At 41.8% G+C, this 27,534-nt stretch overlaps 2 protein-coding genes and 1 non-coding gene across 5 annotated transcripts in view; 2 read left to right on the top strand and 1 right to left on the bottom strand.

Moving 5' to 3' along the window:
* On the top strand, positions 1 to 24,569 carry FBXO22 (F-box protein 22). Its single transcript, XM_055418043.2, has 7 exons — positions 1 to 235; positions 587 to 725; positions 10,606 to 10,693; positions 11,545 to 11,640; positions 13,632 to 13,796; positions 20,548 to 20,713; positions 23,582 to 24,569. The coding sequence occupies exons 1-7, from the start codon at positions 93 to 95 to the stop codon at positions 23,997 to 23,999; spliced, it is 1,215 nt and encodes a 404-aa protein (XP_055274018.1). The 5' UTR covers positions 1 to 92; the 3' UTR covers positions 24,000 to 24,569.
* An 82-nt stretch (positions 24,570 to 24,651) lies between these two features.
* LOC129550807 (small nucleolar RNA SNORA3/SNORA45 family) lies at positions 24,652 to 24,738 on the top strand. Its single transcript, XR_008684936.1, has one exon. It is a non-coding gene; the product is annotated as a small nucleolar RNA SNORA3/SNORA45 family (small nucleolar RNA).
* A 1,014-nt stretch (positions 24,739 to 25,752) lies between these two features.
* The window catches only part of NRG4 (neuregulin 4), a 117,437-nt gene continuing 115,655 nt past the window's right edge, over positions 25,753 to 27,534 (bottom strand). For all 3 annotated transcript variants that reach the window (XM_055418046.2, XM_055418050.2, XM_055418053.2), the window contains one exon: positions 25,753 to 26,999. In XM_055418046.2, coding sequence (XP_055274021.2) covers positions 26,974 to 26,999 — 26 coding nt within the window. In that variant the 3' untranslated portion in view covers positions 25,753 to 26,973. The remainder of the gene's footprint in view (positions 27,000 to 27,534) is intronic.

Here is a 27,534-nt window from a genome sequence, read left to right as displayed (position 1 = left end):
CTCAGTGCGCCGAGGGCCCTGTCTCAGCCGCTCCCTGCGTGCAGCCGTACTGTTGCCCGGTGGGGTTGGTGGGGTTGGTGGGTTGGTGAGGCATGGAGCGGGTGGGCCGCGGCGGCGGCGATTGCTGCGGCTCTTCCGCAGACCCGCGAAGCGCCTTCGTGCTGAGTAACCTAGCGGAGGTGGTGGAGCGTATCTTCACCTTCCTGCCCGCCAAGGCGTTGCTGCGGGTGGCCAGGTGAGAGCAGAGGAGGCGGGAAGCTGACCTCGGGACTTGCCCCGGGCTTGCCTGGGCTGGCGGGTGGGCGGATACCGTCGGGACCCAGGGCTGACCCCGGCTCCGGACCCCGTGTCCCCAGGTGGCGCGCCCATGCCCCAGCATTACCTGCCGTAGTGCTCCCGGGGACCCTTACCAGAGGAGCCAGTTTCCCCCTTCGGTTTTCTCCGCCCCCAGCTCTGCCTCCGAACCGGTGCCAGACGCCTCGGCGTCCCCGGGACTCGGGATCCCTTAGCGAGCTCCTGCTGTTGAGGTTACGGGTGGTGGCGAATGAACGTCCGTTCACAGTCCTTTGTGCGTGTGCGTCCCCAGCGTGTGCCGCTTATGGAGGGAGTGTGCGCGCAGAGTGTTGCGGACCCATCGGAATGTGACCTGGATCTCCGCGCTCTCGTCGGATCCCTGCCATCTAACGCAGCATAGCCTGGTCCGCCTGGTAGCGGAAGAACTTGAGGCAAGTAAGGGGTGTCGCGTACAGTCCTTTGCAAGGTTGGTGGGTCAGTCGTTGAGATTAAATACTTTAAAACAATTCGTATATGGCCTAACTTCCCTGGTGGCTCAAGACGGTAAGTAGACCGCCTGCAATGCGGGAGACCTGGGTTTGATCCCTGGGTTGGGAAGATCGCTTGGAAGAGGAAATGGCAACTGCCCACTCCAGTTATTGCCTGGAGAATCCCATGGATAGACTGGCGGGCTATACAGTCCATGGGGTCGCAGAGTCGGACACGACTGAGCGACTAAGCACAGCACTTCAGTTCAGTTCAGGCACGCAAGGTCTCCCTGTCCATCACGAACTCCCGGAATTTACTCAAACTCACGTCCATTGAGTTGGTGATACTATTCTGTAATTTAGGGAAATTTTTCTCGGAGCATGAAGACTTTATAAATATCAGTTTTAATGACCGCATATCGTAAGGATGTGCCATCGTTTCTTTGACCGTTCTCCATATACTGGACATTTTCAGTTCAGTTCAGTTGCTCAGTCGTGTCCGACTCTTTGCGACCCCATGGACTGCAGCACGCCAGGCCTCCCTGTCCATCACCAACTCCCATAGTTTACTGAGACTGATGTCCATTGAGTCGGTGATGCTATCTAACCAATTCATCCTCTGCTGCTCCCTTCTTTTGCCTTGTCTTTCCCAGCATCAGGATCTTTTCCAGTTAATAGGCTTTGCACATCAGGTGGCCAAAGTGTTGGAGATTCAGCTTCAGCATTAGTCCTTCCAATGAATCTTCAGGGTTAATTTCCTTTAGGATCAATTGGTTTGATCTCTGCAGTGCAAGGAATTTGGACTTCTCCAGCACCACGATTTGAAAGCATCAATTTTTCTGTACTCAGCCTTCTTTATGGTCCAATCCTCACATCTGTACATGACTACCTGAAAAACCATAGCTTTGACTATACAGATCTTTGTTGGCAAAGTGATGTCTCTACTTTTTAATATGCTGTCTAGATATAAGTGTAGCACATTTTTATCCATTCATCTGTTTGTGAGCACTTAGGTTGCTTCCATATCTTGGCTATTGTAAATAATGCTGCAGTGCATCAGTTCAGTTCAGTCACTCAGTCGTATCCAACTCTTTGCAGCCCCGTGGACTGGAGCACGCCAGGCCTCCCTGTCCATCACCAACTCCCGGAGTTTACTCAAACTCAGGTCCATTCAGTCAGTGATTCCATCCAAACATCTCATCCTCTGTCCTCTCCTTCTCCTCCCACCTTCAGTCTTTTCCAGCATCAGGGTCTTTTCCAATGAGTCAGTTCTCTGCATCAGGTGGCCAAACTATTGGAGTTTCAGCATCAGACCTTCCAATGAATGTTCAGGATTGATTTCCTTTAGGATGGACTGGTTGGATTTCCAAGTCCAAGGGACTCTCAAGAGTCTTCTCCAACACCACAGTTCAAAAGCATCAATTCTTCGGTGCTCAGCTTTCTTTATAGTCCAATTCTCACATCCATACATGACTACGGGAAAATCCAAAGCTTTAATTAGATGGACCTTTGTTGGCAAAGTAATGTCTCTGCTTTTTAATATGCTGTCTAGGTTGGTCATAACTATTCTTCCAAGGAGCAAAGGTCTTAATTTCATGGCTGCATCACCATCTGCAGTGATTTCGGAGCCCAGGAAAATAAAGTCTGTCACAATTTCCACTGTTTCCCCATCTATTTGCCATGAAGTGATGGGACCAGATGCTGTGATCTTAGTTTTCTGAGTGTTGAGCTTTAAGCCAATTTTGTTCACTCTCCTCTTTCACTTTCATCAAGGGGCTCTTTAGTTCTTCTTCACTTTCTGCCATAAGTGTGGTGTCATCTGCATAGCTGAGGTTATTGATATTTCTCCCAGCAATCTTGATTCCAGCTTGTGCTTCATCTAGCCCAGCCTTCTCATGATGTACTCTGCATATAAGTTAAATAAGCAGGGTGACAATATACAGCCTTGACTTACTCCTTTCCCTATTTGGAACCAGTCTTTTGTTCCATGTCCAGTTCTAACTGTTGCTTCCTGATCTTCATACAGATTTCTCAAGAGGCAGGTCAGGTGTCTGGTATTCCCATCTCTTTAAGAATTTTCCAGAGTTTGTTGTGATCCACACAATCAAAGGCTTTGGCATAGTCAATAAAGCAGAAGTAGATATTTTTCTGGAACTCGCTTGCTTTTTCAATGATCCAGGGGATGTTGGCAGTTTGATCTCTGGTTCCTTTGCCTTTTCTAAATCCAGCTTGAACATCTGGAAGTTCACGGTTCACGTACTGTTGAAGCCTGGCTTGAAGAATTTTAAGCATGACTTTACTAGCATGTGAGATGAGTGCAATTGTGCGGTAGTTTGAGCATTCTTTGGCATTGCCTGACCTTTTCCAGTCCTGTGGCCACTGCTGAGTTTTCCAAATTTGCTGGCATATTAAGTGCAGCACTTTCACAGCGTCATCTTTTAGCATTTGAAATAGCTCAACTGGAATTCCATCACCTCCACTAGCTTTGTTCGTAGTGGTGGTTTCTAAGGCCCACTTGACTTCACATTCCAGGATGTCTGGCTCTAGGTTGGTGATCACACCATCGTGATTATCTGGGTTGTGAAGATCTTTTTTGTATAGTTCTTCTGTGTATTCTTGCCACCTCTTCTTAATATCTTCTGCTTCTTTTAGGTCCATACCATTTCTGTCCTTTATCAAGCCCATCTTTGCATGAAATGTTCCCTTGGTATCTCTCATTTTCTTGAAGAGATCTCTAGACTTTCCCATTCTATTGTTTTCCTCTATTTCTTTGCATTGATCACTGAGGAAGGCTTTCTTATCTCTCCTTGCTATTTTTTGGAACTCTGCATTCAAATGGGTATATCTTTCCTTTCCTCCTTTGCCTTTTGCTTCTCTTATATTCACAGCTATTTGTAAGGCCTCCTCAGACAACCATTTTGCCTTTTTGCCTTTCTTTTTCTTGGGGATGGTCTTGATCCCTGCCTCCTGTACAATGTCGTGAACCTCCGTCCATAGTTCTTCAAGCACTCTATCAGATCTAGTCCCTTAAATCTATTTCTCACTTCCACTGTATAATCATAAGGGATTTGATTTATGTCATATCTGAATGGTCTAGTGATTTTCCATACTTTCTTCAATTTAAGTCTGAATTTGGCAATAAGGAGTTCATGATCTGAGCCACAGTTAGCTCCCGGTCTTGTTTTTGCTGACTGTAAAGAGTTTCTCCATCTTTGGCTGCAAAGAATATAATCAGTCTGATTTTGGTGTCAACCATCTGGTGATGTGTATGTGTAGAGTCTTCTCTTGTGTTGTTGGAAAGTGTTTGCTACAACCAGTGTGTTTTTTTGGCAAAACTCTATTAGCCTTTGCCGTGCTTCATTCCATACTCCAAGGCCAAATCTGCTTGTTACTCCAGGTGTTTCTTGACTCTCTACCTTTGCATTCCAGTCCCTTATAATGAAAAGGACATCTTTTTTGGGTGTTAGTTCTAAAAGGTCTTGTAGGTCTTCATAGTGGAGGGGGCAATGGCAAGCCACTCCAGTGCTATTGCTTGGAGAATCCCATGGATGGAGGAGCCTGGTGGGCTGCAGTCCATGGGGTCGCTGGGGGTCGGACATGACTGAGCGACTTCACTTTCACACATGGGAGAAGGAAATGGCAACCCACTCCAGTGTTCTTGCCTGGAGAATCCCAGGGACGGGGGAGCCTGGTGGGCTTCCATCTATGGGATCACACAGAGTCGGACACGACTGAAGTGATTTAGCAGCAGCAGGTCTTCATAGAACCATTCATCTTCAGCATTACTGGTCGGGGCCTAGACTTGGATTACTGTGATAGTGAATGGTTTGCCTTGAAAACAAACAGAGATCATTCTGTCGTTTTTGAGATTGTGTCCAAGTACTGCATTTAGGACTCTTGTTGACTGTGATGGCTACTCCATTTCTTCTAAGGGATTCTTGCCCACAGTAGTAGATATAATGGTCATTGAGTTAAATTCATCCATTCCAGTCCATTTGAGTTTGCTGATTCCTAAAATGTCGATGTTCACTCTTACAATCTCCTGTTTGACCACTTCCAATTTGCCTTGATTCATGGATCTAACATTCTAGGTTCCTATGCAATATTGCTCTTTACAGCATATATCTTATCAAATTAGTTTTTTTTTTCCTTCAGAAAAATACCCAGAGTGGAATTGCTGGTCAAATGGTAGTTCTGATTTTAGCCTCTAAAATTTGTATGGAAACACAAAAGACCCTAAATAGCCAAAACAACCTTGAGAAAAAACAACAGGGCTGGAGGTATCATGTTCCATGATTTCAAACTGTATTAACAGTAGTCAAAACAAATGTTAGGGTTATTTGTTGTGGTTTTGTGAAAATGTCATTGGTATTTTAGTAGGGATTGCCTTGAATGTATGGATTACATGGGGGTATATGGTCATTCTCACAATATTCTCCCATTTGATGACCACAGTGTATTGTTCCATTTGTGTCATCTTCAGTTTCTTTCATCAGTGTCTTAAGATTTTCTGAGTGTAGGTCCTTTATATCTTGGTTATTTTGTTCCTAGTTATTTTATTCTTTTGGGATTATTTTCTTTATTTCTCTTTCTGATAGTTCATTGTTAGCGTATAGAAACACAACAATTTTCTTATATTAATTTTGGATCCTGCAGCTTTACTGAATTCATTTAATAGCTGTAATAGTTTTTTGGTAGTGTCTTTAGGGTTTTCTATATGTAGTGTTTTGTTATCTGCAGACAGTGACAGTTTTACTTCTTCCTTTCAAATTTGTATCCTTTTGTTTCTTTTTCTTGTCTGATTGCCATGGCTAGAACTTGCAATACTGTGTTGCGAGTAAGTGGCAAGAGTGGGCATCTTTGTCTTTTTCCTTATGTTATGAAATGTTTTCTTTCAGCTTTGCACTGTTGAGTATGATTTTAGCTGTGATTTTTGTCCTATTTGTAGATGTGTGTTCCCTCTGCCTCCAGTTTGTGCAGTTATTTTCATAAATGGATACTGAGTATTGTCAAAAAATTTTCTGCATTTATTGAGATGATGAGGTACTTATTCTTCATTTTGTTAATATGGTGTATTACATGGACTGATTTGCATATGTTGAACTATTCTTGCATCCCTGGGATAAATTTCACTTGATCATGTGCATGACTCTTTTAATGTATTACTGAATTTGAAGTGCTGATTTTTTTTTAAGGAGTTTTGAATCTTTGTTCATCAGGGATATTAGCTTGTAATTTTCCTTTTTTGTGGTGTCTTTATCTGGTTTTGGTACAGGGTATATGTCTTGAGGATGAGTTTGGAAGCAGATCTTCCTCTTCATTTTTAGGGAATAATTTGTGTAGGATAGGTGTTAACTCTAAATGTTTGGTATAGAATTCACTGGTGAAGCTCTGTGGTCCTGAACTTCTGTCTGTTGGGAGTTTTTAAATTTCTGATTCAGTTTCATTGTCAGTAATTGGTTTGTTCATATTTTCTGTTTCATTCTGATTCACTCTTGGGAGATTATATGTTGATAGTTTATTCCTTCCTTCTAGGTGTTTATCTTGTTGGCATATAATTGTCATAGTAATCTCTTTGAATCTTTTTTATTTCTCTGGGGTCAGTTGTAATATCTCCTTGTTCATTTTGTTTTATTGATTTGGGCTCTTTTTCTTGATGAGTATGGTAAAGGTTTTGTCAGTTTTATCTTCACAGAACCAGCTCTTAGTTTCTTTAGTTTTTTTTTTTTTATTTTACTCTATTTCATTTATTTCTGCTCTAAGTTTTATGATTTTTCTACTAACTTTGGGTTTTTTGTGTTCTTTTTCTAGTTCATTTAGGTTTAAGATTAGGTTTTTAAATTGTGATTTTTCTTGTATTCTGAGGTAGGCTTGCATTGCTGTACACTTATCTCTTTTAGAACCATTTTTGCTGCATTCCACAGATTTCAGGCTGTGTTTACTTTTTCATTTGTCACCAGGTATTTGATTTCTTCAGTTGCCCATTGGTTACTTAGTTGCATATTTGGCCTACCAGTGTTTTGTTTTGTTGTGGTTAATTTCTAGTCTCATAGTGTTGTGGTCAGAAAAGATTCTTGATATGATTTCTGACTTCTTAATTTATTGTGACTTGTTCTGTGGCCTAGCGTAGTATCTGTCCTTGAGAATGTTCCATGTACACTTGAAAATAATATGTATTCTGCTGCTTTTGGATGGAATGTTCTATATGTTATATCCATTGAGTCTGTCTGACCTACTGTATTGTTCAAGGCCAGTGTTTCCTATTGATTTTCTCTCTGGTTACAATCTGTTCATTGATATAAGCGGGTGTTAAAGTTCCCAGCTATTGTGACGTTACTGGCGCTTTCTCCCTGTGTTTCTGTTTGCTTTATGTATTTAGGTGTTCTCTTGTTGAGTGCATATATATTTACAATTGTCATATCTCGTTGTATCAATCTCTTTATCAAAGTAGTGCTACCTGTCTTGCTTTTCATATCCATTTCCATGGAACACTTTTTCCATCCCCTTAATTTCAGTGTGTGTCTTTAGATCTGAAGTGAGTTTCTTGTAGGCAGCATATATATGGGTCTTATTTTTTTTACCCGTTTGGCAAGTCTGTGTCTTTTGAGTGGAGCATTTAGTTCATTTACATCAAAAGTAATAATAGATTAAGTATGTACTTATTCCTGTTTACTGTTTTCTGATTGTTTCTGTAGTTCTTTTTTTCCTTCTTTTGCTTGCTTCCCTTGTGATGTCATGAGTATCTTTAGTGTTAGGTTTGGATTCCTTTGTCCTCTGTGTGTGTGTGTGTGTGATTATTTTAAGGTGATGAGTCTTAAGTTTGAACACATTCAAACAAACCTACATCCACCCCCATCCTTTATTATTTTTGACATCATATTTTCCCTTTCTTTGGTTTCTGTATCCCTTAACAACTTTTTGTGGATATTGATGATTTTACTTTACTTTTGTCTTTTAACCTTTCTTCTAGATTTTCCAGGTGAAGTATTCAGAGAAGTCTCTTAAACATTTCTTATAAATTCTACTTAGAGGTGCTGAACTCAGGTTTTGCTTGTCTGTGAAACTCTTTATTGCTCTTTCAAATCTGAATGATAGCCTTGCCAAATAGACTACTACTGATTGTGGGTTTTTTCCTTTCATCACATTGAACATATTTTGTTGCTCCCTTCTGCCCTGCAAAATTTCTGCTGAAAATTCAACTGACTGTGTTATGGGAGTTCCCTTGTACATAGCTAGTTGTTTTCCTCTTGCTGCTTTTAAGAGTCTCGCTTTAAGTTTTGCCTTTTGAATTAAAATGTGCCTTGGTGTGGACCTCTTTGAGTTCTTCTTGTTTGGGATCTGTGCTTTCTGGATCTGGATATTCCTTTCCCAGGTTAAGGAAGTTTTTAGCTATTCTTCCAGTAACTTCTGTTGTCACTTTCTCTCTCCTCAACTTCTGGGATTCCTATAATGTGAATGTTAGTACTCTTGATGTTATCCCAGAGATTTTTTAAACTACTGTCATTTAAGATTTTTTCTCTCTTTCTTTTCAGCTTGAGTTGTTTCTACTACTCTTCTACTTCACTCATCCATTTCTCTGTATCATCTAATCAACTGTTGATTCCTTCTAGTGTAGCTAAATTTATTTCAGCTACTGTATTTCTCAGATCTGTTTGGTTCTTTGTAAGTCACTCTTAAGCTTCTCACTGTGTTCATCCATTCTTTTCCTGAGTTCATTGAGCATCTTTATGATCATTACCTTGAACTCTGTATCAGGTAGATTGCTTATCTCATTTCACTTAGTCTCCCTCTGGGATTTTGTTTTGTTCCTTCGTTTGGAACATCCTCCTCTGTCACCTCATTTTTCCTGATTTTCCGTTTTTATTTCTTTATATCAGGTAGGTCAGTTATGCTTCCTGATCTTGGAGAAGCAGGAGATGTCCTAGGGGGCCGAGAAGCACAGTTCTCTCTGATCACCAGAGCTGTATCCTTTAGGAGTACCCCTTATGTGGGCTGCGAGGGTTCTTCTCTTGTGGCACAGCTGACTGCTGTGGGTGTGCTGGTAGGCAGGGCTGGCCCCCAAGCCCGGTTGTCTGCCAGGAGCTCATGTGGAGGCTGCCAGCTGCTGGCGGGTGGGGTTGGGTTCCAGGGAAGTTGGCTCTGTGGCTGAGGAAGGACCAGGGCTGGTAGGTAGGTAAGCCCGTGGCACTGATAGGCTAGAGGAGGGACTCCACAGTGGTGCTGGCGGCATCAGGGTCCTCCTGGTAGAACAAGCTCCCCAGAATGGCTGCTGCTAGCCTCTCTGTCCCTAGGGGGGAGTCCCAGTTACCTTCTGCTTTTCCGGGAGGCTCTCCAAGATCTGACCAAGGCCTCTGAGCTTGGACTCAGAGCATGTGAGATTTTGTGTACACCCTTTGTGAATAGAGTCTCTGTCTCCTCCAGGCCTCTGGCTCTTCTGTACACAAGCCCTCCTGGCCTTCAAAGCCAGGTGTTCTGGGGCCTCATCTTCCTGGTTTTAGGACCCACGGGCTGGGGGTCCAGTGTGTGGCTCAGATCCCTTACTCCCTGGGGACAGCCTCTGCGGTTGTGATTATCCTCACGTTTGTAGGTTGCCGGTTCAGGGTGTGGTCTACGCTGTACTGTATCTCCAGTTTCCCCCTTCTGCCTTCTCATGGGGATTCCTGCTGTGTGTCTTCAACTGTGGACATTTTTTTCCATTAGTCTCGAGGTTGTTCCCATCAGTAGTTCCTCTGTAAATAATTGAAAATTATTTTCCCGAGTTCATTGAGCATCTTGATGGGCTGAAGGTCTTATTACTGTTATCTTGCCCCCTCCTCCCCAAATTATATTCTTTGAAGATGCCTTGTGGACCGCGGAAACTGTATCCATAATTTATTATCCAGCCCTGAGGCCACTACAGGGTCATCATTGTCTCAGTATCTTTTATGAGTTTGTCTAAATGGAATCTACTCCAAAACAACGTAACTTTCCCAGAGTCACATTTCTTTTTCATTTAACTCCTATTGAGGCTTTGCTGTATGCTGTCTTCTTCCTTCCATTTTGATAGTAAAAATCTTTGGAAGTAACTCGCTTAGGAGGAAAACTGTGTATGCCCTTTTCATTTAGTTGAGCTGCTTTGCCACTTGTCTGTTATATGTAATTTGGTGGAAAACATGAGTCTGAATAAGCCCAGTTTGCAGGGGCTTACGGCTGTCCCTTGTAAGAGATAAGGCACAAGTGAGAAAGACAGGGACGTCAGGGGTGTCACAGCGCGGTCAGAGGCCAAAAGGTTCCTTGGAGAGTGCGGCACTCAGCGCTTTCTTAGGAGAAACAATCTTCAGCAAAAGGAAGAAAGCTGCAGAAGGATAAATACAGAAGCGAGCTTGTGCAAGTAACAGTGAGCGATAGATTCCTGTAGGAAACTAGTCAGCGGGCCGGAAATGAAGGCCTGGATTATTGAAATGTCTGGCCAAGAAAAGAGGCGCCCTCCAGTCTGTTGCCTCTCCTCTTGCTGAGATGTTTCTCTTGCTCTGATGCCTGTTCATGTAAAGCCAGTGGAGTCTTTTGCTGGTGCTGAATGTTTTGTCTAAGAGCTTAAATTATTGTGAAAATGAACTTCTTCAGTCAGGCTGGAATGAATGTGACCTGAAGAAATAATATATGTTCAGCAAATGAATGAACTGAAAATGAAAGAGCATAAGTGAAAGATGAATGAGTAGATGGACTCACAGCACCAGCATTGACATGAAGAAAGGTAGGGCAACAGCAGTTTGGGTCAGGGCAGAACTTTAAAGCTCCACAAAAGCGTTTGTAGATTTGTGTGATCAAATTCTTTTTTTTTTTTTTTTTCTCTTTTCCTTTGCAGAATGTCCATATAGTACCACAGACAGTTCTTTACATGGCTGACTCAGAAAGTTTCATTAATCTGGAGGAGTTCCGTGGCCATAAGAGAGGTGAGTATCAAAGGAAAAAGTTTTGGATTCTTTTGTTTCCTTATGTACCTCTGTTTGGATATAAGTACTGTTTTCATCCTGAGAACTACTGACTTTCTGAGGCTGTGGGCCTGCTCCCTGAAGAATGCATGAATATAGTGTCTTTGAACTTTTGAGGAACCGTTGGCTTCAGAGATTGCAAACCTTGCAATCTAAAGATTCAGAGATTCTATCCAGAGATTCTAAACCTTGTGGTACAGTTGACACAAGTTCTTTGGAAAGGTGTTTTCTCATTTTGAAATACTTACATGTGCAGGCGTTTGTTTTTTACTATTAAAACAGAATGTCTGTCTTTGGCTATCCAAGCCTTTTATTGTGTTGGATGACTATTTACCAAAGTTCTCTGTCAGTACTGTGCATTCTTCTTGACTTGCTAAGTGAAGAAGCAGACTATGTCCCATGATGGGCACACTTACCCCCAGAGTTAAGGCTTAGTGGATTATCGTTGTGTGAATTGATTCCAGATGACTGTGCTGTAGAAAAGCCATGATTTCATATTGGCTTAACAGAAAGAATAGTAGATCTGAAATTCAGCTGCTACTGCTGATGTCATTGAGGCAAAAGCAGTATGTGAACTAGTGGAAAAGACAAACTGGCAATGCTGAAGGTCAAATTTAGAATTTAACATGTAAAACAGGAACTCCTAACAACAACAGCAAAACACTGCTTTTGTTTTTGATCAAAGCTTTTAGACGTCCTTGTAATGGGTTCTAGTGTAAAGTGACTTAAAGTTTATTTAATATTTGCTTTTATTTTCCTCATCAAATTTGACCTTGAATGGATGACCTGGATAATCTTCTGTATTCCTGCAGCCAGGAAAAGTACTACTCTGGAAGCAGCGCTTGCCCTAGAGAAGCTCTTCCCAAAACAATGCCAAGTCCTTGGGATTGTGACCCCAGGAATTGTAGGTGAGAGAATACCAACTTGATTTCCTGCCTTTCATTAATATGGGGTCCTATGGATCGGTGGGTTATTTGTAGCTTAAAGCAGACTTATGTTTTTGGCCATCCAAAGTACATAAAGTTGGCCTTATATACTTTCAAGTTATATTTGACTTACATTCATGTTCCTTAGGTTATTGTGGTTAATATTTTAGATCTCAGGGCTGTCCATATAAGCCACATGTATTAATAATTCATATCTTCCCAGTAGCCATTCAGAGGAAGACAAAGATCTCATTCCTCCTCTCTACAAATTAGAAAGTATTAGTGCGAATTCTCACTTCTGGCAGTTCAGCCAGAACTGTTTCTGGTGGGTGGAGGTGAGGCCGGCCTGGACAGGAGCTGCCTTCGACCTTCCTCAGACACTTCTCTTTCTCTCCTTGGCTGCCATTCTTTGAAGCTTATACCGTGAGGTTTTCTTTTTCTAGGTTTGCTCCTGGTGAATTTTTGCTGCTTTTAATTATTTTTGACTGTTCTCCAGCTCGTGGCGGGGTGAGAGCCTGCTGAGGCCGTCATGGTGCAGTAGTTCCAATCCCTGGGTGAGAATCCCAGCTGTGCCACTCTAGTGTCTGCACGACTTTGCGCGAGTTTGCTGACCTCGTGGAGCTTCAGTTTCCCCCTCTCTGACATGGGGGTGATTGACAGTACCTTTCGCAGAGAGTTTGAGGAGTCAGTGAATTGCACACGTGCAGTATTTAGAATAGAGACATGTAGTAAGCCCTGAGCAAATGTTAGCTATGATCCTTTGCTTTGTTGCATTTGGTAGTACTCCGTAATTGGCATTTTTAATCTTCACTGAAAGACTTTTGATTGGATATTAAGTCCTGTGCAAGGAAGTACAAAGGATTTCAAGTGTTTACAGGCAAGTAAGGGTAAATATATGGTTGATGGGGGCTGTTTCATGTCTCCTGCAATTAGCTCCTGCCCCTATATTATTACATCAGCCCCTTCATCACCAATTTTGTTTCTCATTGGATTGAAAAAATGATGGCAGTGACTGATTTTCTTTTAACTCTTAAGTTTTCCTTAAATGAGTGATCTAGTTACCCATTATTAGTTATTATCAAATGCTTCTATAGAAACAGCTTTGAGTTCTTACATAATTTTGTTGGGCCTCTCCATGCTGCCCGCTGTGACTTCCTCAAAGCATGACCAAGTAGAAACTCTAAAATTTGAGTCGGGGGTCAGGGACAGGAGAGGGCAGGCAGACCCGGGCGACACTCTTGCCTCCGTGACCGCATAGTGAGGGGTGGGCGGTCTACCTGCAGCCTTCCTCTCATGCTCAGAGCATTGCGCATCTTTCTCCCTAAGTTCCCGTGTTATCTTGATGTTGGGAGGGAGCATCATTCCAACTCCCTTTGTTGGGGACCTGTCGTCTTGTGTTTCCTTGGACCCACTCCTCACCCTGGCATTCATGCTTGTTCCCCTGCAGCTGCGTGCTTTCTTTGAGCCAGTTCCACACATGTCACAACAACACTTCCACTGCGACAGCTGATTGGATTCCTTTTTCTGAGGCTACAATTAGTGCCCATTTCTAAAACAGCCATTGGTGATAAATTTTTTTGAAGTAGAATTGCTGTGAAGTTGTAATTACTACCTCCCCAACTTTTTATTTAGAAAACCTTCAAATCTATAGAAAAGGTGGTAGAATAATCGAATAGTACAATAAACACCCATATGCCTTCATCTAGATCACCATTGTGAACAACATGTGCTTTTTCTGTGTTTATGAAAACATTTCTTTCTAAACAGTTTGAAAGTAAACTGTAGGCATCATAACCTTATACTCCTAAAAATGTGAGAGCTGAGAAACTTTTACTTGGATAGTGGCCTGTTATCTTCCTGATTATGTTAGTAAACGAAGCTGTAGTTACCTCGGTGTGGCTGGGTAATTTGTATGAGGTGAAACTTCTGTCTTTGTTGAATTTGTTCACAAAATGGTTTAACTTCTTTCCTAGTGACACCAATAGGATCACGGAGCAATCGACCTCAGGAAATAGAAATTGGAGAATCTGGCTTTGCTCTATTATTTCCTCAAATGGAAGGAATAAAAATAAAGCCCTTTCATTTTATTAAGGATCCAAAGAAATTAACACTAGAAAGGCATCAACTCACTGAAGTAGGTAAGTTGTTACGTTTACCATTAATTGCTCATATCGTTGATTGATTTTGTTTGTTCCCAAGAGAGTCTGAATTAAGTAGAAGTTACTGCAGATGTGGACAGTTCAAACTAGTGATTAACAGAGGCTGGTGCAATATTTTTGATAGAATAAATCCACTTTTAAAATTACTTACTTTAAAACCTGAGAGAACTAGAGATGAGTTTTCCACAAATATGCCATTGATAAAAACTCACTTGTATTTAATTCTGAATTTTGAAGGACTTCTTCCTCTTTGAATATTTTCTTATCATTTTGTCCTATTTTTTTTTTTTTGAAGCTGAAAAGTTTAAGGTTTTATTTCTCTTTTGTGATAGTAATAAGCATTTGTTTTAAAAAAACTATAACAGGTTAGTTCAATATTGACTAATTAGAAAGAAGTGTGATTAATTTGGTAAGTTTTAGAAATAGTGTAAGTTAAAGCAAAGTCTATCAGACAAAGGTTTCCTAAGAAATACCAGGCAGGAGACTTGGCTGATGTAAACAGGTCATGCACGAAAGTTGATAAAAAGGGTTGGCTCAGTTTCTAAGCCCTAATGAGAAAGCTTAATTTAATATAGTAAGCATTAAACTAACTGTTCAAGCAAAGCAGTGTTAAGGCCTTTCATCTACCTCTGCAGGTGAACTGACTGGGGTTAACTTGTTAGAGGAACTTGCTTGGCCTTTGATTTGGCGCTTTTGCTGAAGGTCGTATGGTTTCTTCTTCCGCGCTTCTCTGTTCTTGTCCAGAAGTGAATATGGTGGTTCCTGGGCATGTTCTCTTCTGTTTTAAAGCAGCCGGGGGATCCGTGGTTGAGGTCTTCCTGGTAGCACTGCTTGAAGCTAGAAGCCTAGTTTTGTCCATTTATAAGAAAGACTCAAAATCTTGAGTGGGAGTAACCGTCTATTTTATGATCAAATAGTTATTAGATTTGTTTTAGACCTCGTTTGCATTGTGGCTATAAGTATAGGAATCAGAAAACTGACAGGAAAGAGTCCTACATTTTTCTGCTCTGTGGAGTGATTTTATTGGTGTCCTTTCCCTGCACTGTTTGCTGTCAACAGTTCTGATTTATTCCAAGGCATTGTTTTCATCCTATTTGTGACCTTCTGGAAACCGAGGTTTTGCCTAGATTGAGATGATAATCTCTATTCTTTCCCATGCTGTTTTCTGTGCTTCTCTGTTTGGACTGTTGCCTTGTACGTGGACAGGAAGATGGAGGCATTTGAGGTGGGCATACCTTCACAGAGTCCCAGCCTGCACCCCTGAACCAGACACCCGGAGCAGCTCGTCCGTCATGTTCTGTGACCGTGGAAGGCACCCCGTTCCTGCAAGTGTCCCACAGGCTCAGCACATCTAAAGGCCAGATAGTGACTGTTTCAGGCGTAGCCAGTCATATATCCTCGTGGCGTCTGTTCAGCTCTGCCATTGGAGCACAGAAGCAGCTGTAGACAGTACAGAGAAAATCAGCTTTGTTCCAGTAAAACTTTATATGCACAGGCAGGGGGCCAGATTTGGCACCTGGGCTGTGTTCTGTCTTCCCCTGCAATGTAGACTTGGCTGCTCTGAGCAGAAGGTGGTGTGTGGAGAGCCGGTGGCAAGTAAACAAAGCCCCCTCAGCCTCCTGCGAGGTGGGCAGTGTCTCTGTGGGCAGGGACCTTGCATGAGATACTATAGTCCTTCTAGACCTTGTATATAGGGTGTGTCATAATCAGACCCAGCATCCCAGTACATATTAATTTATGTATATATATAAATATACGTATATGTAATACACAAACACACATACACACACGGCCACACACCCTGGTTACGTTCTTTTTGAAGAACTTACCAAAATGGCGCGTTTTTTAAAAGAGGCATGGTGGTGGTGGTTTAGTTGCTAAGTTGTGTCCAACTCTCGTGACCCCATGGACTGTAACCTGCAGGCTCCTCAGTCCATGAGATTTCCCAGGCAAGAATACTGGAGTGGGTTGCCATTTCCTTCTCCGGGGGGTCTTCCCCACCCAGGATCAAACTCCGGTCTCCTGCACTGCAGGCAGAGTCCTTACCGATGGAACCGTAAGTGAAGCCCTAAAGAGACACAGGTTGTTCTGAGATCTGTATGGTATCCACCCCATGTTAAAAAATAGTCTCTGGAATGAAAATATAGATACAGATATGCACGTATAGATGGGCCCGCACTGGATTCTTTCGGAGTGAAAGCAGAAGTACCTATGTTCTGTAAAGGCCAGTGTCGGTTCCTTAGAAACTGTTCGTGTGCAGATCCTATGCCAGTCCTGCACGTGCGGGGCTGTGGAGATGCCTCCTGGAGCTCCGGGCTCCGACTTTGAACGAAGTACACCAGTGTGTGAGTGTTCCCGGGCAGATGCACAGAAGTGCTGGGTAGCACAAGCACGGGACTCAATCCACCCTGGGGTCTTGGGAAAGTGACATTTGGGCAGAGCCCTGAGGAGGAGTGAACTGGCATGGGCAGGGGTCCCTCACACGTGGAGTCAGGAAGAGGATCGTGGAAGTATTGTGCCTTCTCTCCAGGTTATTGACAAAAATAGATCAAAGGATAGGAAGTAGAAAGGGCCTGGCAGCTCACCTGCAGGACTGCTGTGCAGTCCTGGCTCATTTATGAGATATAAGGAATTCCAGTGTGTTTGGAGAATGGTGAGATGGAAGGTGAGGGAGTGTAGTGTGAGCCAGGAGGCAGGCTGGGGCTGGCTCTGCCTTGTATGGACACACTAAGGATTTTCACATACATAAGGGCAGCGGCAGGCCAGGACTCCAGGCAGAGGAGTGACACAACCAGCTGAGTCTTCTGAAACTGGCCTCTGGCTGTGGTGTGGTCAGTTTGGAGGGACACAAGAGAGGATGCAGGAAGATCAGGGCTGTTGTGGTTGTGGTAAGTGGAGTTGTCGAGACATGGATGGATTCACGATGAAGTTTCGAGGTGGAATCAAGGGGTTGAGGTGATGGATTAAAATGTTGGGAGTTGAGACTGAGGATGGTGGCAGTGTTGTCACCCGGGTTTCTGCCATGGCAGGCGTGCTGAGGAACGGAATCGACGGGGCAGAGGTTAGAAGAGTCAGATGACCAGTTCTGGGTTGGGGACACAGGTTAGAAGAGTCCAGTTACCAGTTCTGGGTTGGACACGTTGAATCTGAGATGGGAACATTGATTCAACAGTTAGTATGTGGGTCTGAAGCTCAAGAGAATGGTCTCAACCACAGATGGAAATTTGGGAACACCAGATAATTTAATGGCGATTGAAGAAAAAGGAATTGGCACAGTAATTGGAGGAGGAGGGGAAGGAGGTTCAGCAGCTGATGTTGCTTATTCATGGTTGACACTGACGTGATGGAAGCATGTCCCTCCCGTGGGCAGCTGTTCCCTTCTCCAGGGGATCTTCCCAACCCAGGGATCAAACCCAGGTCTCCTGCATTGCAGGCGGATTCTTTACCAGCTGAGCCACCAGGGAAGCCCAGGGAGACGGGAGTGGGTAGCCTATCCACTGGAGAAGGAATCGAACTGGGGTCTCCTGCCTTGTAGGTGGATTCTTTACCAGCTGAGCTGTCAGGGCATTGTTCCCTGTGCTATACAATAAATCTTTGTTGCTTGTTGCGTACCTGTTTAAAGTAATTATCAATATTCTACATGCGTTTAGATTATATAACTTTCAAATAGTTCATAAAAGAGCTGTCTTCAGAGAGGTTTCCCTAAAAAGAATAGAAATCTGAACACACAGACCTGAAGTTTTTTCAGGCAGTCCTGGCCAATCTTTGGAATAGTTCTTCATAGTAGGCTTTCGTGAATCTGATGCTGGTCTTGGTGTCTAGATTTTAGTTTTTTCCTTTTAACCTTCCAGCTTGATCATATCAGTAATGAATTTATATTCTGCCTTATTTGAAAATGAATTTAAGGCAGCTTACAAAAAAGATATGCAGACTATCGGTGGAGGAATTCTGAGTTGAGGCTCACGTGGAGGAGGGGCATAGTGCAGCCAGGGCCATGGGTGGTACATGAGGTGCAGACTGTCAGCGTTTGCTAGAGGCGGGGCACTGGTTTGCTGAGCCAGGACAGAAGTAGAACTCTACCTGGTCTTCTGAGAACTGTGATAAATTCTAGTGGATCCACATGCCCTGATAGTAAGTAAGTTGAGTTTTTCAAGCTGTTTCGTACCATGTCACTTTATGAACACCAGTGTCATCACCCCAACTGTGATTCCTTAAAATAACAGTGGTAACATCCAGACCAGTGAGATCTGGTCACTGAGCTCTGTGTGCAATCCAACAGTGTTTAGGGCTGCCAAAGGAATGGGTGGCCCATGTGCCCGTCAGGCTCTCAGTCTGCTGTGACTTCCATCTCACGCTGGATTTCAAGGAACAGTGAACTGGAGATCATGGTTGAGTGTGTCATCTGCCCAGCAAACATCAGAGCTGGCAAGATGGCTAGCCTGCTTTCTTGAAGTTGAAAGTCCTGAGACACTTGGACCGAGTAGAGGACCCCCTTGTTTCACCAGAGGCAGGACTGAAGGCAGTGCCGGGATTTGCCTCAAAAGGAACTGGGTGGCCATCTTCTCAGGCTCGTGTACTTTAGGCCTCCCAATTTTGAGTGGCGTGGTGTCCGAACCTTCCTTCCGGTACATGATACGGACCTGTCTGCCTTGACAGGCAGCCAGCCTGGGCTACGGTGGACTTGTTCTCTAAGCTGGGTGGAGGGAAGTGAGTCTGGTTTCTAGATTAGTGTGTGGTCGGTTATAGAACAAGACCACTGGAGGAAGACGTTGAAAGCAGTGGGTATGCATTGGCTGAATGAGGGTGGTGCCTAGTCGGCAACTGTAAGAGAGTCTAGAGCTTAGAAAACAGTAGGAAGGGGCGAGATTAGAAGTCATTAGGTTTCTAAAACTGAAAACTGAGAGTCAAGAGATGTGGGTCCAGTCTGCTAAGATGTCCTGGGCCAGTCACTTGCCTGAGATTAGCAGCCCTTATTTGTAAAATAAGACTACACTGTTGACCCCACAGGTCTCTTCTGACTCTAAATTGTCATTCTGGGAAAAAAAAAAAAAAAAACATTTTCTGAAAATTTGCTGGCCTTGTCTGTGTGGAGAAAAAGAGCCCTTTAGTAATGGTTTGGGGTATATGGTGTCTTGAAAGTACTGGCTTTTACTAATATTCTTCTTACTATCCCTGCAATGTGGGCTTCCCTGGTGGCTCAGATGGTAAAGAGTCTGCCTGCAGTGCAGGGGACCAGGTTCGATCCCTGGGTTGGGAAGATCCCCTGGAGAAGGAAATGGCAACCCACTTCAGTATTCTTGCCTGGAAAATCATGGTTGGAGGAGCCTAGCAGGCTACAGTCCATGGGGTCGCAAAGAGTTGGACACGACTAAGCGACTTCACTTTTACTTTCTTACTCTCCAACTCAGCGATGTGCTGTGGAGAGAATTAGAAATGGACCAGAGGCAGTCTCCCTAGAGAAGTCATTACTTCGTGTTAGGAACTGGTCATTCACCTCCACCCTACCCCAATTTGCTTGAATGAGCTTTACTTCAGGCAACCTTTACCTTTAACGTCTATGAAGATGGAAGTCATGTGGCTGAGTCAGTGGATACTCGAATGTGGGTCAGGCGTTTGACTTTTTTCCTTTTTCCTGTCCCAGAGCCACCTGTTTGTCAGATTTCAAATTGATAGTCTATGAGCAAGGTGCCAGAGGCACATATGAAAGCCTGGGAGCTTGTCGGGGATGTGTGTGTCCTGCCTGCCTTCTGACCAGACTGTGCTGCCCTCTAGTGGTAGCTGCTTTTCATTCCAGAATTAATCCCAGAAGTGCTCCAGAAATGAGTATTTCCCTGCTTTGGAATGAGTTTCCCATGGTTAATCCACCTTCTCTCTCCTGGAATATGTGGATAAGACCTGTATTTTAATGGTGTTTTGGTTTCCTAAGGCTGCTGTAACAAATTAGTGCAAACTTCAGTGGCTTAAAGCACCATTTATTCTGTCACAGTACAGGCGGCTGGAGTCAGGGTGTTGGTGGAGCTGCTTCCTCTGGCGGCTCCGGGGTGGGGGGCATCTCTTTTCTCTTCCTCCTTCTGGTGCCACTGACATTCCTTACGGTTGCATCATTTTAGTCTCTGCTTCTGAGGTCACATTGCCTCTTCTGTCTGTTTCTCTAGTAAGGATACTTGTGTAGTATTTAGGGCCTACCTGGATAATCCCGGTGATCGCATCTCAAGATCCTTAATCACATCTGCAAAGACCCTTTTCCCAAGTTAGGTCAATTCTTCGTTCCTGGGAATGTGGTGGGGAGATCACATTCAACCCTCTGGGTTAGTGCTGTCTCATTTTCTCTGGACGTTTAAATTCCCACTGCATCTAACTGTTCTGTAAACCAGTGTTCCCTTGCATGCCAGGTGGTGGCCTGAGTGGAGATGGCTTGTACCCAGGCCCACCAAGGGGTGCTGCTCAGTTACACAGCTACTTCCTTATTTGTGTTGAATGTTGACTGTATTATTTTCAAATAGCCACTTAATTTTCTTAATGGTTAAAAATTAATTATAGCAAAGGTTTTGAGTAATGTTGGAGCTTGCAAAAAAAATGGAAGACTTGACAGCTTAAGCACTAAGTTGCACTTAATTAGGCATATAAGACATTAGCAATAACATTTCATTTTGAAAAATAATTCACAATTCCTTTTTAAGGATTTCGTTCAAAGACTCTCTTTTTAAATTGTCACTTCGTTTTTCTGCAGGTCTTTTAGATAACCCTGAGCTTCGTGTGGTCCTTGTATTTGGCTACAACTGCTGTAAAGTGGGAGCCAGTAATTACCTGCAGCGAGTCGTCAGCACTTTCAGTGATATGAATGTCATCTTGGCTGGAGGCCAGGTGGACAACCTGGCATCGTTTACTTCTGAAAAGTATGTCTGATGTGCTTTTGACTTCTTCTGCATGTGATGGGTTATGTTCTCAGCTTTACATTACTTTGGGATTTTTAAAAATCATGTTTAAAGGATTGCTAATAGTTCATTCCATTTTGCAACAGACATAGGTTGAAGGGCTTAGACAACATAATTCTGCTTATCTTTGAAGAACAAAATTTATATATGTTATCCTTTTAAGAATTTATTCTTAGTTGGACTTACACTCTCCTTAAAATTGACTTTCAACGTTGTTTATTGCGTTTCCTTGATGGCTTCATCACTCTGTAACTGCAGCATATTGCTTCTTCTCTGGTTCTGTTCTCCTCTAAAGGAAGTGTGTGGTTCATTACACAGCTTTGTGATAACTTCTTGGAGCCTCTAGTACTGTGCTCAGTACTTTGGATCTTTTAGAGGGAGGGCTAATACTGTTACTTGTGGCAGTTCTTAAATACATTTGGCCACAGAACCTTTTGTACGTGAAGCATCTTGCAGGCCTACCAGTATTATTCAGCACACATTTTTAAAAATATTGTATTAGATTAAAAAAATTTTTATTGGAGTATATTTGATTTACAATGTTGTGTTAGTTTCAGGTATACGGCAAAGTGAATCAGTTATAAATATATCCACTCTTTTAAGATTCTTTTCCCATTTAGGCCATTAGAGTATTGAACAGGGTTCCCTGTGCTACATAGTTATCTATTTTATATATAGTAGTGTGTATATGTCAATCCCAGCCTCCCAATTTATACCCGCCTTGATAACTCTGTTTGTTTTCTACATCTGTGACTTTTTCTGTTTTGTAAATCAGTTCATTTGTACCATTTTTTCAGATTCCACGTATAAGCAATATTACTTGGAACACGTTGGGAAATACTATACTAGATCTTTTGAAAGGCTTTTTCAAGTTCACAAATGATATCTCTTTGATTTTATTACTAAGGCGTCTTGTTTTCAAAGATAAAAATATTTGCTTTTCTATCTTCAACCATTACTACTTTTACATTTCCAATGAAAGTATGTAGTATTTTGAGTTTCAGCTAATTAAGTGGACATAAATACCAGCTATTTCCAAAAGGAGGAAAATGAAACATTCCCCCTGGACCCCAGATATTTCCTGCAACCTCGTTATTTGTTTCTTTCTGTATTCATTTTTAGTATTTGGACCCTAGAGCAGTGACATGGAGACAGACTGTTAGCGATCAGTATCTTTAAGAGCAATTTAAATCATCCCAGTCATAATCTCCATCCTGGTTGTCAGCACTGACAGGTCAGGGAAAGCAGATGCTAAGCTGAGTTCCCTGGAACTTGAAGAAGGGAGGAAAGCCAAGTGCACTGAACTCTAAGTACTGGATTTCATGCATAAGTATACCTGATTCTTGGTAGCTGTCTGTGGGTTACTTCCCCTCTTGTTTAATCTTCCTTATTGTCTTTTACTTTTAAATTATATACGAATAGGCAATGGTGATTTAACTTACAGTTTATCTTTGAAATGCCAACTCATTCAGACAGTAACATCTGAGATGCTAGCCAGATAGTTTAGCATGGCTGGCTGTCTGTATATAATATATTCTTTATACCTAATATGGAGAAATACACCCTTCAGCAATCATTATCTTTTATGTGACACATTAATGTGGTCTTTCAGTTCAGTTGCTCAGTTGTGTCCAGCTCTTTGTGACCCCATGAATCACAGCTCGCCAGGCCTCCCTGTCCATCACCAACTCCCGGAGTTCACTCAGACTCATGTCCGTCAAGTCGGTGATGCCATCCAGCCATCTCATTCTCTGTCGTCCCCGTCTCCTCCTGCCCCCAATCCCTCTGTGTCATTGACTAAGGGAAACCATTGAGTATATGAGTGCTTCATTTTAATGGTGTCCACATCTAAACCCCTCTCCCTCTAGAAAAAGATGACTAATCCTTTTAGGCAGGAGACACCTGTTGCCAGTGTATAAGGAAGAGGAAATGTAAAAAAGTTAAAGGAGCAGCAGCAGACTTCAGAAGATGGATTCTGCCCCTCAGAAACTTGTTCTGCCATTGGTTAGTCTTAAGGGGCTTGCTGCTTAAGCCTTTTAAGTCTCAGTTTCTTATTAACCCAGTGAATCCTGCCTGTTCACAGAGTCAGATGTTGCTAAGCCTGATAAAAAAAGGTACTTACTTGGTTTCCCCCAATGGGTGTTACAACTTTATTAACACTGTTTATATTTTCTTTAGTAACCATAAAATACTTCATTTTAAAAAATCCCAGGTAAATAGAAACAAAAAGAAAATGTGTGATTTTTCCCTTCAAATTAAATTATTGGCTCAAAGCAATAAATAAGACACAGCAATGTAACCTGTTTCTTTATGGACCAAATAGAAGAGAGCTAAAACTTCTGGAATTATGGGTTCTAATAAAATTATCCTCCATGATTGAATATTTTGACAAGCTGAGGTAGGGGATAAAAAGGTACTGAAGATGTAAATTATACCAAAAGCTTCAGCATTATATATATGAATAAAGTTGTAAGATTCCTTTTTAAGGAAGAGGGTAAGGTAAGGGTGCTCTGTATCCTTCTAAGCCTCAGGCTGGATTTTAGAAATCTTTGTGGTGATGCATTTGCCTCTTTGTATCTATGACTGAAGAAATAATTGCTTTCTTCATAGATCTGCCTTCTGTGTTCTTTTATTGTATTAATTTCAGTAGTTTCATTTTTAACCCTTTCTACCTTACCTCTGATCGGGGAGAGAGCATCTCAGACTAACCGTAAATTAAGGCAGCACTTCTCAACCAGTGATAATTGGGAGGAGTTTTCTTTTCTTTTACACCATAAATCTGAGTAGTGTTTCATGACACGTCGCCACTTTTCTAATTTCATTTCCTAGGAGCCCCCTGGACATTGATGCCACTGGTGTGGTCGGACTGTCATTTAGTGGACACCAAGTGCAGGGTGCCACAGTGCTTCTCAACGAGGATGTCAATGACGAGAAGACTGCTGACGCTGCAATGCAGCGCCTCAAGGCAGCAAACATTCCAGAGCAGAACACCATTGGTTTCATGTTTGCATGCGTCGGCAGGGGCTTTCAGTATTATAGAGCCAAGAAGAATGTGGAGGCTGATGCATTTAGAAAGTTTTTTCCTAGTGTTCCTTTATTTGGTTTCTTTGGAAATGGAGAAATTGGATGTGATCGCATAGTCACTGGGAACTTTATATTGAAGAAATGTAATGAGTTTAACTATAATGATCTATTTCACAGCTATACAACAATAATGGCACTGATTCATCTTGGGTCATCTAAATAAAGCCACCTGTAAAGTGGCTTTCACAATATATAACTGCAGGCTCTGCCTTTTCTGGAAAGTGGAAACTTGGGAGGTGTATATTTCAGACAAAAGAAACTTTATATGTATCTGTTTTGTAGCGTTGACACTCTAAAGATTTTTTTGGTAGTTTTTAATGTATTAGATGAAGGACAACTTTGTATATAATGTAACGCAGACCCAGAGTTGAGAACTTTTGCATTAGGCACAAGTGAACCAATTATGACTATTGCACCAGGCTGTGTGACTGCTACATGACAGGATTTTACATAGTCTTCTGCATGGGAAGACAGAAAGGATCCATCAGTGGAAGGAGAGCTGAGACATTCCGTGACTACCTCTGCAGTGAGAGATGATCTTTCAGCAGAATCATGAAGATTTTTTTCTTCCTTAATAAAAGAGAAAACTATACAGATGGCTTGATAAATTTTTCTCTGCTTTACAGTTTCACCATGTTTTTCAGAAGCTGTAACAAAATTATTACCTTTTACTTGATAAGTATTAAAGAACTGTTTTGTTTTAGTATTCTATAAAGTTGCTTAGTCAAATGAATTGCCAAGACTAATCCATATTCTGTTATAAGTGAAAACATTTTTCTTTTCCCTCAATAAAGATATCGCAACATGGACAAAGGATCGAGGCTAGAGTCACACTTGGGTATCAGCTGTTGCCTTTGTGTGCTAGAGCCCTTGAAGAGTAACTGCTGACCTTAGTCACTCACTGTGGCCCTCAGCATGCTGCTGCTGCTAAGTCACTTCAGTTGTGTCTGACTCTGTGTGACCCCATAGACGGAAGCCCACCAGGCTCCCCCGTCCCTGGGATTCTTCAGGCAAGAACACTGGAGTGGGTTGCCATTTCCTTCTCCCATGTGTGAAAGTGAAGTCGCTCAGTCATGTCCGACCCCCAGCGACCCCACGGACTGCAGCCTACTAGGCTCCTCCATCCATGGGATTTTCTAGGCAAGAGTACTGGAGTGGCTTGCCATTGCCTTCTCCGACCCTCGGCATAGTCACCAGCAAATAAACGTCAGTGTTGAGATTAAAAAAAAAAAAATTGCATCGGAAGATTATTTTTTCACCTACTTCTATATAGCTAGTTGGCAGATCAGGCAATTACATCACCGTTCTTTGATTTTATACCAGTATAACATACCTTGGAAACTCAGATAGTTGTGGTGTTGTTAAGTTGCTCAGCTGTGTTCGACTCTTTGCAACCCCATGGACTGCAGCATGGCATATTTCCCTGTCCTTCACCATCTCCTTCACCACTTTTAGTGAGTGAAGGAAACTAAGAAGAAAACCCAGAAAGATGGTATTTGTCAGCTAGCAAATCCTGGCACATTTCCAGTAAAAGGATTGTCAAGTTGAAATTTCTAATTATTTGTAAATATATCAAAATAAGTGAGGAGGATACTAGTTTTCTCCTGATATCCATTCTTTCCTGTTCACACAGATAATACCTTTGGTTTTTAGCTAGGCACATGCACACCAAAATAAAGACTACATTTCCTAGTCTCCCTTGCAAGTATGACTGTTCAGGGCAGTGAAATGTGAGGGAAATGATATTTCCTTTAACAGTATGACCGTTTTTGTTTTCCTGTATTCAATCCTGTTGCTTAGAAGTGGATATGATAGTGAGCCATCTTAGTCTCCACCGCAGAGTCAGTGCTGTTTCATGGAAGAGAACCACAGAGAACAGTGTCTGCACAGTGTTTTGTTGAAATGCATAACTGATCTGGACTGTCTATCCTTAAACTGTTTTACAAGACAAATTAAAATCAGTCTTGCCTAAGCCGCTTGTTTTTCCCCTGGATCTTTGTTACAGGACATCTGTATTAGCATATTCTAATACAGTATGACATAACGTATGGCCCTTTTGTAGCAGTCAATAGTCCTAACAGGATAGAAGGAAACTTGCAAGGAAAGTGAAATCAAAATATATGAACATTCACACTTTTATGTTTTTAATAATTTGTTAAACCAATTTTTACTCCAAAAGATTTTCTTTCTGCTGTTTATTTATATGAATGATGAAAAAGTTTCTTTAAATTATGATTATGCTCAATATTAGTTCCTGAAGAAACTCCGAAGGAAAGTTTGATTGCAATAGAATATTTATGAATATTAGTATTTAACTGTTTTTGAAAGGCTTGTCTTATAAACAGCAAGCATTAAAAGAAAAGTTAGTTTCGGCTAAAAACATATTAAATTCCTAGAATGGCAACTGTTTTATAGTCATTTGTGAAACCAGAAAAATGATCACGTGAAAAAATTGACACACAAAAAAACTAAAGATGTATTTTTAGTGTCTTCACATACTGAACTGCCTTCTATTAGGTGACAGGGTTGACAGGATTGTTTATTCAATCAAAATGTTTAAAAAATGCTTTCTTATGTGCTTTCAAAGCAGAATCTTTCTGCAGCTACAATTTGCCTTGTTAAAGTCTGCTTTAAGGAATAAACTCCTTGAAAAGCCAAGTAACAATGTAAGGAAGAGGAGAGAAGCTTGGGATTAAGACCTGGAAACAGACATCCTACATATTGTTACAGTTAATAGCCTGTGACCTAGACTAATGAAGGGGTCCAGAAGGCCAGTTGACTGCTATAATTCTCAACTCTGCTTAAACCTGGACCACTGGTAAATAAAACCACTTTTCAATCTAGTAAGAGAAGCCAAACAGCAAAGGTTTTGCCACTGATTTATACTGCAAATTTAACACAGTGAGCATGAAAGAATGTAAAATAAACTTTTACAAATCTGATAATTTCCTATGCAGTCTACAGAAATTTTTGAGAAAATAATTAAATCTACTTTTGTCATTTTGTGCCCACATTGCCTAACTTTCATTTAAACACCACCATAAATTCCATTTTAATAAAAACAGAAGACTCTAAATCCTCTTGATTTGAAATTGAGATTTTAGATGACTGACTTGGTTTTCACTTGTAGAAACAATTTATGAGTCTTGCTTTATGGAAAATCCTAAAATAAAACATAGTGAATATTAGTAATAACATCCTTGTTAACACCTATACTATGTAAAAGAGAGTTACCAGGAAGTCATTTTAATATTGGCCCATTTATAGAAAAAGTCAAATATTTATATGAGACTGTTATTTTTGTTTTATTTCATTTCTGCACTATGCCATGATGGAGACAGAAGAATATATGCTACTATAAAGCAGAAAACATTGGCAGAAGCCAATAAACACCATTTAATGTTTTGGTACTAAGAGTGTATGGAGCATTTCATTTCAGAAAGGCTTTATAAAAGTTAGTGTTCTATGGACATCATATCTTTTTGTCTTTTCATATGAACAAAGCTAGTGGAAGGAATGGAATTTCAGCTGAGCTATTTCAAATCCTAAAAGGTGGTGATGTTAAAATGTTGCACTCAATATGCCAGCAAATTTGGAAAACTCAGCAGTGGCCACAGGACTGGAAAAGGTCAGTTTTCATTCCAATGACAAAGACAATGCCAAAGAGTGTTCAAACTATTGCACAACTGCCCTTATCT

The sequence above is a fragment of the Moschus berezovskii genome, chromosome 21 (genome assembly GCF_049115385.1).
Source record: "Moschus berezovskii isolate FMDL1 chromosome 21, NW_MosBer_1.0, whole genome shotgun sequence".
Classification (NCBI taxonomy): domain Eukaryota; kingdom Metazoa; phylum Chordata; class Mammalia; order Artiodactyla; family Moschidae; genus Moschus; species Moschus berezovskii.
Note: the sequence above shows the minus strand (reverse complement) of the source record. Positions and strands in the feature narration are given on the sequence as shown.